Source organism: Meleagris gallopavo, chromosome 6 (assembly GCF_905368555.1).
Source record: "Meleagris gallopavo chromosome 6, MGAL_WU_HG_1.1, whole genome shotgun sequence".
Taxonomy (NCBI): Eukaryota; Metazoa; Chordata; class Aves; order Galliformes; family Phasianidae; genus Meleagris; species Meleagris gallopavo.
Window position 1 is genome coordinate 32,783,111 of NC_139409.1, and position 13,592 is coordinate 32,796,702.

The 13,592-nt window shown below is 45.1% G+C and overlaps 1 protein-coding gene across 4 annotated transcripts in view; it reads left to right on the forward strand.

The window, feature by feature from the left end:
* The first annotated feature begins 8,479 nt into the window (after window positions 1–8,479).
* Window positions 8,480–13,592, forward strand: part of CREB5 (cAMP responsive element binding protein 5) — a 244,071-nt gene continuing 238,958 nt past the window's right edge. The window contains exon 1 of one of the 4 annotated variants that reach the window (XM_085226272.1): window positions 8,480–8,572. Coding sequence is in view for 1 of the 4 variants with exons in the window: in XM_085226271.1 (XP_085082397.1) it covers window positions 9,202–9,204 (3 nt within the window). In the remaining 3 variants the exon portion in view is untranslated. The other 3 variants (XM_085226273.1, XR_014883923.1, XM_085226271.1) reach the window with 3 other exon arrangements.

The following is a 13,592-nucleotide window of genomic DNA, read 5'->3' on the forward strand; positions in this document are numbered from 1 at the left end:
ACATCTTTACGCACTACATCTCATGGCTGGCCTGGCTGTTTTCTGCTCTACTTTAAAGCTTAATGCTTCCAAAAGAAAATTAAACTCCTTAGGAAATGCTCAGCTCCCTCTTCCAATGTTGCTCTCATCCAGAGTCTTTCTCTTCTGGAAATATTTAACAACAGTCTTTGAGACAAACTTTCTCTTCTTAATTTCATGCCTGAGTCATCCATGGCGTCGGCATTTATCTGTGTGTATGTTCCAGCAACCCACAGCACTTCTTCCACATCTTCAGTCCCCTTACCTGGTGTGTCCCATGTGTCCTCCTCAGGGGAAAACAAGGGAGTGAATACTGAGCCAGCAATTAATAGCAAAGCACGTATGAGCATCACTAGGTCTAGGATTTCAGCCTGAGCATTTTTCCCCTCATGTTTCCAGCAGGCATTTTGCCACCTCTTAGGGCTTTCCACAAACAAATCGATGTCTCAATCAACTGAGATCACATTGTTTCTGTTCTACTGTCCTGCACACAAATAAGTTGATATGTTTTTGTACCCAGGTATTTTTCCTATCATTGTCTGACCATTTAATTTCCATCCTCACCTCGTGATCTTTTCAGTGCTGCCTACCTCATGCTAGGTTGTGCTGAGTGTCATCGGATCTTCTGGCAGCAGTTGCATCGGTTTTCTCTCTTGACACGAGCTATTTATCTCTGCTACTAAAACAATGCTTGAAACAGTTTAGAATTGCAGCTTCAGAAAAACAAGTTCTCTCTTTTTCCACGATGCACCTGTGTTTCCTAAAGGTGTTTCTAGTCAGCCTTGCTGTAACTGAATTATTTTTAGTGGCACTGTTTGCTTAAATGAACTAGGTAATCCATTCTAAATATTTAAGCTCATTTGTCTTTTCTAGGAGCACAGAATCTAAAAATCTGTCTTATTCTTCATTCTGATTCCACTTCAAACTCTTTTCTTTAGAAGGATAGATGTGGCACTGAGGGACGTGGTTAGTGGGCATGGTAGGGATGGGTTGGTGGTTGGACTAGATGATCTTAGAGGTCTTTTCCAACCATAACGATTCCATGATTCTATGATTCCCAGCTATATGAGTAAGGTTCAGGAGTACCATTTGCATGTTTCATACAGTGGTCATTCAGGTAAATTTTCCTTGCTTATAGATTAGTTTCCACATTTCCCTATTTTTGCGCATGTAGAGCATCCCTTTCACTGGTGCTTCCTTCTAAGTTATTGAGGGGGGCCTTGAAAGACTTTTATGATGACAGATATACTGAGAATTTGCTTTCGTTGTTGCTCTTAGGAATGAAATACATCACTTTCAAAAGCAGGAATTAATTTACTGTATCATTCTGATTTACGTATCCGGTGAGAAGTCTGAATCAGAATTTTTTTGTTTATTTACATAACGTTAATTTGGTTGCTAGCGTTGCTGTTAGCTGAAGTTAAGCCATATCTGAATAAATGTCTTATCTGTAGCTCTGTGTAATATGTAAGAAAAAACTCTCCTTGCAGCTTTCACTGCACCTCACATACTGTGTATTATAGAAACCCTGTGCAGCCTCTTCAGTTGTCATGCCTTAAATATTATGTAAGTCTGTCTTTGGGAGATGGGGTGTGTTGCTTGATCCATGATAGATGGGGGAGGAGAAGAGGAAATCAGGGTTCATGCCATGTACTTCGTCTGTTGTTCTACTTCTCAATTTTCTGTCACTTTCATATGTCATTTCTTCTTTTTCATATTAGCGTGCTGATCTTTAGAGGCAAACTTAATGGATGGCAAAATAAAATTTATTACCTCCAAATACATATCTGTCTTGTTTTCTTGCACTATTCTCTAAGAGCCATGAATTTCTCTGTCTAGAAATTTAAGAGGTCTTCAACCAAAGAATAAAATCTGCAAAAGAAACTTATAGAAGTGACAAGCAAATCATTGAGAAAGACATGAAGTTAAAACCAATGTATTTTTTAATGTCAAATATAGAGCAAGCTTTGCAAATCCAATCTGGAAATCACTTACGTACGAGTACTAGTTTTGTAAATGTTTTTCTAGGAGTAACTAGGAGAGGCATTATTGCCTGAGTCTCAAGTCTCTAAAATATTTGCAAACTACTCAAAGTATTCTGCTGTAATTTTTTTCCTGTTTAGTCACTCATTGGAGCTGGCTACATTTTAATGATTGATTGCAGACACGGGATGAATGTTGGCCTGCCTCACTGAATCCATGGGAGTTTTCCTATTGACTTTAGTGAGGCCAGGATTTTACCCATGGATTTACAGCAGCAAAATGCAACAAACATGATTCTGTACTTCAGTTAAAATAAAACACGTGACACATTCTGCATTACAAGAATGAAAGCAAAGCTATACCCTTTCTAAAAATGGTTTTGTGCAGCTATGAGCTTTTGATTAAACCAGTGTTTTTGCACCTGCTGGGGGAAAAGTCCTAAAAAGTCAAACTGCTGTCGCTGTTTTAGTATGTATATCTAATTTTACAACACATACTGCAGTAGTCCATCCTAAATTAAAAATTGAAAGTTAAAGGTTTTTTTTTTTTTCGTGCACTAGTAATATAACCTCTAAGTCACATGTGAATGTACCGTGTAATTTATATCGCTGTGATGTCAGCAGTATATTATGTAAGTTCTTAGCGGCAGATGAGGTTTAGCAGTGCAGACCAATTTTCGTTTTTCTTAATGTGATTTTTAGACATTTTGTTCTAGAAAAAGTCACGTTAACCCTTTGGCTGCTGTGGCTTTTTATTTCTTCCTGATAGGACTGCTCTCTACATGTGTCTGAGTCAAATCCTACTAGAAAGCCATTATTAATGTCCTCATCCACATTTGTGTGAAATCCTGATGCTGCAGCTTGGTAGCAAACACCTCACTTTCTCCTGCTGCATCACCACAATTGGCAACTTTGCAATTGCTTGGGAACTAATACCTGGTCTAGTATTAAATGGGGAGGTTGGTGCCCTTGCATGTGGGATTCATGATCCTTGAGGTCCCTTCCAACCCTGGCCATTCTGTGATTCTGTGATATTACAGGTCATCTCCTTTGCCACTCTTAGACTGAAAAATAAGGCAGAAATGTGACTCTCCCTGCACAAATCTTAACTAAGCAGGCTGTGCAGGGAAGTGCAATGGGTGTTATGAACTGGGCTGTGGAAGGCTCCATTACCACCCTTCTGCAGCCCTCATCCCTGAGCCCCTTGATACAACTTGAGTAACAGTGGTCCTCTGTTAAGGACCATTCATGTATTTCTTCCCCCCTCTTGGGTTTTTAAGCATCCTGATATAACCAATGCTGTTATAAGAAGCATTTGAAAAAGAGTATCTGCAGATTCTTATTAATAATATTTCCCCCCCTTTTCTGTTTCAAGCAGCAAAAAAGGTAAAGTGAGTCATATGAAGGTATGAGCAAACCATCTCAGTAGCATATTTAAAGATGGAAGAGCAACTTTTGTACCTCTGATATTCCTGATATCACCACAGACAGAATGGGTAAGACAGAGTCTCTTTAAAAAATAATAATAGCACTTAAAATGTCTTTAAGATCTTTTTGTCGCATGAACCTCTGTTTTTTGTTGTTGTTGTTGTTTGGTTTTGTTTTTTTTTTTTTAATGCACAAAAACAGCTGTTATTCCAGTCTATTAAAAAGGGATGTGACAAAATGGGACAAATTAGAATTTCTTTTTTCCTCCTTTATAATTCTTAAATATTATTTCAAAATTAGACTCTCAGAAGCATACAGAAATGCCATCTCCTTCACACCTTATTTCCCATTCTGCTCCCAAGGCTAAAAAAAACCAACAATCCAATACAACAAAAAAAACCCCATAAAGCCCAACCAAACAAGCTATCTGTGCCTCCATATGTGTCTCACTGGAGCCATGTTCTCCAGAAAATATGTTCCAAACCAGACTTCCATATTCATGCACTGAACAACAGTCTCAGTTCAGTTATAGCTAGGAGTATTCCAAGAAGCACAGCACCATGACTTCTCTTTTACCAAGAATAAGGAGTAACATGGAATAAGACTAATTTGGGGTAACTCAAGAAGAGCTCAAAGCAATTGTTTAAGCATTGCTCAAAGTTCAGTTAGATCGATGCAATCAGCGCATCTCCGCCATGAGTTAAAAGTCAGCCAAGAGCCTCCTCCCAGCGCTGAGCTCTGTTGCTTCTCAGTAGCAGTGTGCACTGGCTTTTTCGTGCTTTGTCAACACCTGGCAGTTGAATTCAGGCGGGGAGTTTAATGTGGTCCTTCACAGGAAACTTCCAGGGAATGGAAAAAATATATGGGCAAAAGTTATGGGCTGTGGCAAAAGGCAGTGACTCCCATTTGATAGATATGTAGAAATTCAAGTCCGTTTGCCTTTGCAGAGAAATGTGTCAAAGAAAATAGTAATCCTTTATTAGGTCCTGTCTCAGGGTCACACAGCATCTGTCATTGAGCCCTAGCCTGGGGCATCATTCAGAGATTGGAGAGAGGTGACGTTTCAATTTGGTGTTGCAAGGAATAAGATGTGCTGGTAGGCATCTTTATTTTCCGGAAACAGAAAGCCGTGGCTTTTCATATTATCGCAGGATCAAACACACTCTCATGTTAATCCATATTACAGATGTATGTAGAAGGAATGGGGCAAGTCATTTTTCTCTCACAAACCTCTTCTGTTGCACTGCAGCAGCTCCTCCTGAGATCTGCTCTCCTGTCCCCTGCTGACGACAGAGGAACATCGTGCAGGACAGGTGGGACCATCAGATGGAGAGATATGCTGCAAGTGAAGAAATGCAGATATGACATGCTCGCATCCCACACGGCTGTTTCACATCCCTGTGAGGTATCACACTTCCTTTCCTCTCCAGCCCGCTGGAGAAATGACAGTGTTGAACAGGAACATTGCTTTCTGTTTGAATTGCAGCTAATAGAAGTGTTTTTGTTTTTTTTTAATGCTGAATACTCCCCGACTTCTGGTTAATTCTAATTATTCTCCAATTTCTGCCTCAGCTGTAAGACTAATCTGGTACTTCCTAGTGAGCCCCTGAAACCATAGCAAGTACTTGGTTCCCTGTGCTCATATCCCTTTCAGTTTGTTACTAAAATAAGTAGGGATGGGATCTGAACAGAGATGTAATAATTAAGGAACCAAGTGTTGTAATAAAAATACCAGATTTATATTTGTTTAGGATATTACTAGGATTACTATATATTAAATAGCATAATTTGTATCCCCTTTTAAAATGCATTTTACCGTGCCCATGGATTAAAGAATATGTTAAGATCCAGAAATCAATTCTTCTCCTTATCATTTTATTTCCGAGGCTCTGTTTCTGTCACTAGTATAGATCTTTACTAAAAGAGAAAAGAGCTCTGAATGATATATTTTTTACTTTTTGTAGATAGTTTTACAAGTCACGTGTGGAGATCTGAAGTGTTTAGCAGAGTATAAGGAGGTGAATAAATGATCTTTTAGACCAAAAGATACTGCTGAAAGGTACTTGTAACAAGATAATTGCAAGGGCCAAAGCTGTGCTGGCAACAGCTTGGTTAAACATGTGGTTAACGATGTTATAGGAAGAAGAGGTATGTAAAATATTAAACTGTGCCAGCAGTAAATATTAATTTTACGTGACAGCAATAGTGTCTTCCTGAGACGGATATGTGACATGCAAAAGCCCTGTAATTATTTTAATATCTTTACTTATCAGTGATTTTAATGATATGACAAAGATTTGAGGTGTTTGCTGAAACAGCACTACTGTCATTTACCATCAGTCAAACAAAATGTCATTCTAATTCACTTCACTGTTAAAGTCTGAGTAGTTTTCATACCAATGAAGTACAGCTGTGAAGGGTATGTTCTTCCTGGGTTTTGTAATTAAAGAAAATCAAAATGGCAGAGATTCTCTGTAAACATTTACTAGGACATATATAAGACAGAGAAGTATTTAAGCAGTGATTTTGCCATCAGAAGAAAGCAGCTTTATAAAAATAGAAGAGACGTGATTTCAAAGAATCATAGAACCATAAAGGTTGGAAGAGACCACTGAGGTCACTGACTCCAACTGCCAACCCATCCTCACCGTGCCCACTAACTATGTCCCTCAGTGCCACGTCCCCACGGCTCTTGAACACCTCCAGGGATGGTGACTGCACCACCTCCCTGCAGCCTGTGCCACTGCAGCACCGCTCTTTCTGGGAAGATATTTTTCCTAATATCCAACCTGAAATGACTTCATACCTTAAACTTAATTACGAGACAGATAAAACAAGTAGTGCCCCATGTAGCTGATTACTTAGTGCTTCTCATTACAAGTTTCTTCAATCACTAGAAGATATTGCCAAGTTTGAAGCCATTCAGGATGAGGATTTCCGTACCAGGTGCCTGCCCCAGGCTGGAGTATTTTGGAAAGCTTCTTTTAAAATTTGGCCATTCCAGACACAATGTACCAGAGAAAGTAAATTTCCTTGCCTAACATTATCCCATCCCCCCCATTTGTTTTGAAACCTCTATTGCTTTTGGAGCAGGAACTTGAAGTGGTGCAGAAACCACTCCATTGTCCCAGGCCGTGCCTTTGATGAGCCTCTCAGATTTGCCCAAATTTGTCCCCCGTACAGAGCAGGTTCTCAAGTTACAGCTTGTCAGCGGGGCTGTGCTCACTGACTCCGCACACATTTCTGATTTGCCGAGTCCATTATGCTAATCTAAACCACCTTGATAGGAGCTGCTATTACAGAGCTGCTCAGTGCATTGCCGGCACGCCAACACGCCTCGGCTCAGCGGGAGGCGGCCGCTCTGCTGGCAGAGCCTTCCCTGCCATAGGGCACCCTTCGGTTTGCTCAGCAGCTACGTTCCCTGAATGTCCCCTCTCTGAAGGCAGAACCAAACAGAGCTGTGCCTCTCGGTGTTGCTTTTCACATCCCCATGTGGGTCAGCGCGGACTAAGAAAGTGGTTGGCTGAGGATGGAGAGAAGGCTGCCGACAGATGAGGGGAGATCAGATACAGGCAGGGGATGAACAGGAGGAGGGCAACAGGAGCTGCTGAGAAGTGCAACAGGAACTGGGCAGGGGGAGGGGGGGGAAGTGGCAATTTGTGCCACACACTGCAGTGGATTTCAGCTGGAGAGGAACTGGAGCTTTGCCTGTGCACACCCCCCAGCACCCACAGCTCATTTCAGGAGTCAAGAACCTTCCTTTGGGACCAGAGAGTCATCTCAGGAACACAGCATCTCTCTACTTTGCAGTCAGCACAATTCAGTGTAACCACCTGTCATGAACACAGAGCAGAGTCAAGTCAGGAACTCTGATACAGAGTACACTCAAAGCGTTACTTCTCTTGTAATCTGTGTACGTGTCACTGAGAGTCTGCAATATGATTCATAAGAAAGCAATCTCAGTAGACTGGTAGTATAAAACTGTGGCTAATACTTAGAGTTATAGAACTGTACAATGATTTGTACTGGAAGCGACCCTTAAAGGTTACCTAGTCCAACTCCTAGGGACACCTACAGCTAAGTCAGGTGCTCAGTGCCTGGTCCAGCCTGGCCTTGAATATCTCCAAGGATGAGGCTTCCATCACGCCTCTGGGAGACTTGTTCCAGTGCCTCACCTCTGTCATTAGTGGAACACTTTTTCCTTATATCCAATCTAAATCTTTCTACTTCTGGTTTGAAATCATTTCCCCTTGTCCTATCACAACAGACAGGACTTCTGCTAAAGTGTCTGTTCTTTCTTTCAGCTCCCCTTTAGATACTGAAAGACCGCTGTCAGGTCTCCTCAGAGCCTTCTCTTCTCCAGACTGAACAGCCCCAGCTCTCTCAGCCTGTCCCTGTAGGGGAGGTGTTCCATCCCTGGGACATCTTTGTGGCCCTTCTCTGGACACGCTCCAACAGCAATATGTCTCTCTTGTACTGAGGACTCCACATCTGGATGCAGTACTCCAGGTGAGGTCTCACCAGCTCAGAGCAGAGGGGCAGGATCACCTCCCCCACCTTGCTCAGCGCGCTGCTTTGGACGCAGCCCAGGATATGGTCGGCTTTCTGGGCTGCGGGGACACATCGCTGGCTCCTATCCACCAGCACTCCCAGGTCCTTTCCGGCAGGGCTGCGCTCCATCCTTACATCCCCCAGCACGGTCACCCCGGGCACGGCACCTGAGTCCCGCGCTCCGCGTCACCCATTCTCCGGGTAAGAACCCCGCCGCTCTCCCAGCAGCGCGGGGCGCGGAGCACCTCGGGGCCGCCCCATCCCGGCCGCGCGGTGGCGGACCCCTCCGCTGTCCCGGTGCGGGGCGGGGCCTCCCGGCGCGGTGACTCACCCCGGCCCGCCCCGTGCTGCGCTGACCAGTCGGAGGTGGGACCGTCCGAGGCCGCGCCCCCGCCCCGCGCTGCCGGCAACCTCCCCCCCTCCCTCCCGGCACGGACTGCAATGATTTAGAAGTTCAGGAATCCCACGTGACGTCACGGAGGGTGATGTAATGCTTCTCTAAATAGAACGTATTGTAACCTTCCCTCAGTCCAACGTGGTTCCTCCGGCCGCGCTGCCGGTCCCGTCCCCGCCGCGCCGCGCTGCGCCGGGCGGTAAGTTCCTAAAAACGCAGGGCTGCCCCGGGAAGGCGCTCGGCGCGGCGCGCGGCGCGGAGCGAGCGCTGCGGGGCTGGGGAAGGGGCAGCCCCGAGCCCGGGGACGCTTTTCCCCGCTGCCGGGAGCCGCACGGGTCGGTGCCCGCCGCCGCCTCCGCTGCTCCGCCGGGACGGTGCGGATAGAGGGGCGAGCGCGGAGCCGGACGGGGCAGCGCCCGGGGCGGGCATGGCACGGAGCGGGATGCTGCGGGATGGGATGCCGCGCGGTGGGATGGGGAAGGGGCGCGGGCAGCGCCTCCCCGAGCGGGATGCGGGCGCAGCTCCGCGTCTCCGCGCTCCTCGGCGGTGACAGCTTCCCCGCCGCTTCGCAAAGTTGAGGACGAGTCGGGCGGCCGGGACTCGCAGCCCCTCCGGTGGGCGCAGAGCTCGGCGCACCGCTGCTGCCGGAGGGCCGGTGCCGCGCTGCTGCTCCGCTTGGGATGCGCTGTCCCCCCGCTGCAGCCGTCCGCCGCTGCCCGCTCTCACGGGGCTCTCTCTCTCCCCAGCGAAGTTTGCAGGACGCTCAGAGCTTCGGGAGTATAAGGGGAATACTTGCTAAATTCTGCCTTCTATTATTTATGTCCCGGCATGGTGAGTGATCCTTCATCTCCGGGGCTTTTCTCGCTTTGAGAGAGGTCGTGCAGAGGCGGGGGTAGGGATAAAGGAACATCCCTATGTTAAAGTCCAGAACGATGTTTGGAGTGCGCTAAGCAGCCCGATGAGATTTCCCTATTTTATCATTGCTTAGCTAGGGGAAGTTCGAGAGGGAAGAGCGGGCTGCTGAGCGCGGAGCGGCACCTCCGGGCTTCCCTGCGCGGCTCCCAGAGCCCCCCAGCCCGGCGCCGTGCTCCGGCCCTTCCCCGTCCGAACAGCGCGCTGTGCGTCGGGGAACAGCGGCGGAGGAAAAGTTTATTGTAAGAAAGTGTCACTCAGAAATAAGCCAGAAACCGCGCAGAAAGAGAATCGGGAGTCTGAGGGTGAGGGCTGGATGCAAGCGCACCGCCTAAATCACGGGACGGGGAACGGGGGGGGTGCTGAAAGATGGTCGGCTTTCAGCAGAAGAGTGTCGTTGAAAGTCGTCGCTTTGGTATTTTGTAACTTTCATGCGGTGAATGCGGTTGCCGTTTTCAAAAGCTGGAAGTTCTTTAAGAGAAATGGCTGAGATCCTTATTTGTGACTCCTTAATCCCGAGGGGAGCTGCGCGGGTCGCAAAGCACCGGGGAGAAGTGTGATTAATGATCGGTGATTAGCGATAAGTGATTAGTGGTTTTATTCAAACTGTTACCTCTGACCAGAAGCACGCATCAGAGGATTAACGGGCTCTTTAGATAAATGCTCATTAGTGGAAGGGGGAAAGCAGAGATAATAGGCATGCACACAGGGACAACTTTCTAGGAAAATCAGTCCCGTCTCTGGCATAATAAGCTCTATTAGCAGAGGGGCGCTTTAATTTAAAAGTTGCTTTTATCTTGTAAATCAAAGATGGATGCAGAAGTTCGCCGCGCTATTATAGCCTAAATTTTCCCATATCCACTGGATGTGGATTATCTCAATAGTGATACCTTATTAAAAAAAAAAAAAAGAAAAAGAAAAGAAAACACACCATGCAAACCAATGGCATCTTTGAGAGCCGCAGCCCCGCATCCCGCGGCATCCGTCCACCCGTCCATCCATCCATCCACCCACCCATCCATCCATCCATCCATCCCTCCCGCGGGCGGAGCGAACTAGAGGGCGCAGCGCTGCGCTGAGTTCTGATGCCAGCAAGTTGCAGCTTGCGAGGTGTCCTTCAGCACTCCCCACAAAGTTGGTTCCGTGCTGGGTTAGAGGCTAGACAGCGCTGCAAGTTTGTAGTCACTTTTTCCACGTCGGTTAATCTGGGGAGTTAAAGGCTATTGGAAAAATTAGGCTCATTTACTCGCAGCCACGGGGAGCGAGGGAGAGGGGCAAACCCTGCAGCCTGGGACCTGACTCCTGATCGCGCTGTTTTCCACTGCTTTAAAGAAGTCCCGTTCTGATGGCCTTAATTGCTGACGCCTGAAAGCTCTTGGTAGTTTCCTTCCAGCTATCACTGTGAAGGGAGGTGGGTTTTTTTATTATTTTTGAAGTCACTAAATAGAAAGAGCAGTTGGAGGTGGTAGAACAAAACGGCTTGGACTCGACTGTGCTCTACAGATAATGGTAAGGAGCCTCTTTCTATGATAACTAACTAGGATTTCTCCTTAATCTGTATCGTGCATGGCTCATGTAGAACCTGTGCCTACTGCTGCCCACAGGCTTTGGGACGTTTCTGCTGCCCCATTTGCTTAAATAGGATTTATGTTTGCTTGCATCTGCTGAGATCATAAAAGTTTCAAAACTTTAAATGAAACACTTGAGTGAACCAGGAAATAGAAATGATGAGTTTATGGCTTAAAAAAAGAAACTGCAGTCTCCAGTTGTTACAATTTTGATTGGAGACTTGCAGACCGATGCTTGAAATCAGAAGGTTTCATGAGAGCACATATAAAAGGCAATAAGCTCTGTTTGCCACTCTTGGATATTGGGTGACACTCTTCCAGAAGTTAAAATCATGGTATTTTTAAAGCCTTCTACATTTTGGACGGTCAGAACCCTCTTTCCCTCGTCAAAGCTGACATTTAGATTTTAGTCTCAGTTAATTGAACTCTACTTCTGCTAATTCAAGCTGTGTTATATAAAGGGAAGCAAACTTTGTATGTGGATGAATAGGAAAGATAGGAGTGAGATTGTGCTTGCCGTTTTATATATATTTATAATACCATTTATCAGAATGACAGGTAAAGAGCAGTACGTGCTTTTTAATTTGATCTTCACTTCCTCACTTTGAGAATCTCAAATATGCTGCAACCGCTCACATTTACCCCGGGCACTTCGGAGGGGTCTTCTGTAAGAGATTACTTCTGGCAGAGCTGGAGTTTGCTCTGGAGTTGATAAAGCAGAGGAAATCTCAGATTGCCTTCGGAAGGTAACTTTAAGTACTGAAACTTCTGGCTTTGTGTGGGCAGAGCCCTCCCTGCCATCAGTGAGTATCACGGAATGATTTGAGACTCACTTAGCAACCCGCCTGCTCTGTAAAAACCTGAGACCCCAACCAAGGCAGGAGGGTCTTCAGTATTAGAGGAGCTCCTGAAATGGGCATTGTTGCTTCTGAAATGGTTTATTTAATCAAAGACATTCCCCTCAATCTTAGTCATTCTTTGTCTCTAATTTTTGCTGTTAGCTAACTTTTGGGATTTTCTTTGAACCTGTTGCTTTCAGGACTTAGTCCTTTCCTTATATACTATTAGCCATCTTTAAAGAAAAATATTTCTGGACAGGATTTTCCAATAAAAAGAAGACAACCATTTCAGCTTTAAGCATTTTTTAATTAGTAAGGATGGTATGATTTATACTTGGAGCTAAGCAGTACATTTTCTCAGGGCCCACAGATACGGATTTTTCTTGCAACTTGTTACAAGAGAGCCATGTTTGGTAGATGCAGCTGCTCGAATCACAAATACGTGTGTAAAGCAACAGGTCTGGCAGTTCTGTTTCGTACATCCAAGCAGTTCTTCCGTTTTGGTGCTGGCATCCCATACTAACCAATTTAATAAGTAGACATATATATGTAATTAAGAGAGCTTATTTGGCTTAGTGTTTCATGCCTAAACTCTCACTGCAGTGAACACATGTGAGTCCTAGTGGAAATATTTGCAACGTTTAGAGTTTCAGTCAGTCGTGGGCACTCAATGCCAGAGCTGATCAGGGAGCCCAGTGTGTTGCTGCCACTTCTGCACCACCTCACAGCGATTCCTGTCGCTTTGCCCCCTCCATATCGCTGTACATCCCCTGAAAAAGATGATTTATAGATAAACAGTGCTCTAGGCTTTATCTATAAATACCTCTCAAATACCTTCAAATACCTCTCTGTTTTGGGGGCTTTTGCATTCTTCTGCTTCAAAAAATGCTTAAAGTTGGTCACCAAATTAATGCAACAGTTCAGAATAAGAATTATGAGAACACTTTTCCTCTTATTAAAAATTGCATTACTGCGTTAAGTTGAAATTTTGATGGGGTAGTATTCTTTGATACAGACAAAACAATGATCTCAGACAGTATCTTACCGTGCCGCATTTGAACGTGAGCCATACTGCAGGAGTAAATGCCGGTATCAGCTTTTGTAGACTTGACACATGAAAACAAAGTGCTGTTACGGAAATACTTGTTGTTGTTGTTGTTGTTGTTGTACTCAAAGAAACAATTCAAATCATCTCAGGTACACATAACAAGCACGCATAACATACACACGGCAATTATGTCAGGGAGGCAATAAAAGGACTTGTTGGAGCAGAAAGCTGTTGCGCCCTGTTGCATCCAGGAGCTGTTCTGCTGCTCCGTGCGCTGCTTGCTCACGTCGTGCCTCAGGTTGAAGGGGCAACCCCGGTACTTTCAAATAATACTGTGCCTACTATATTACATTCACGTATTATTTTACTCTGTAATTAAAACTGGGGAGAGTCAGCATTTTTTTTATTAGCCACCACATGGGAAATGCAGCTGTTATTTGGCTTTTGAGAGTTTCAGAAGGGTTGCTTGCACTGCTTTGTAGGTTTCTAGATGGTGATATCAAATGCTATTTTATAAACATGGGGAGATTTTCCAAGGATTTTGCTGAAGGCTGTAGGATTTTCAAAGTAAAACATTGAAAGCTTACTACAATTTCCTTAGCTTAAAAGATGTTTTGCTTTTGGTTCTTGTTTCCATCCCCCCTTTTTTGAGAATTTGTTCCAGAAGTCAGTCCTGCACACAACTTCCAAATAGATGCCTCCAAATGTTGCAATTAGCACTGTTTGTGTAGGTGTCCTGCTTTTTTAATCCATCTTTTGAGGCAATTGGTGTCACCTGCACCACCACTGTTCCCTGTAAGGGGATGTGAAGGTGCGGGGTTCAGCCTGACTGCCGCACTCTGTGGGTGATGG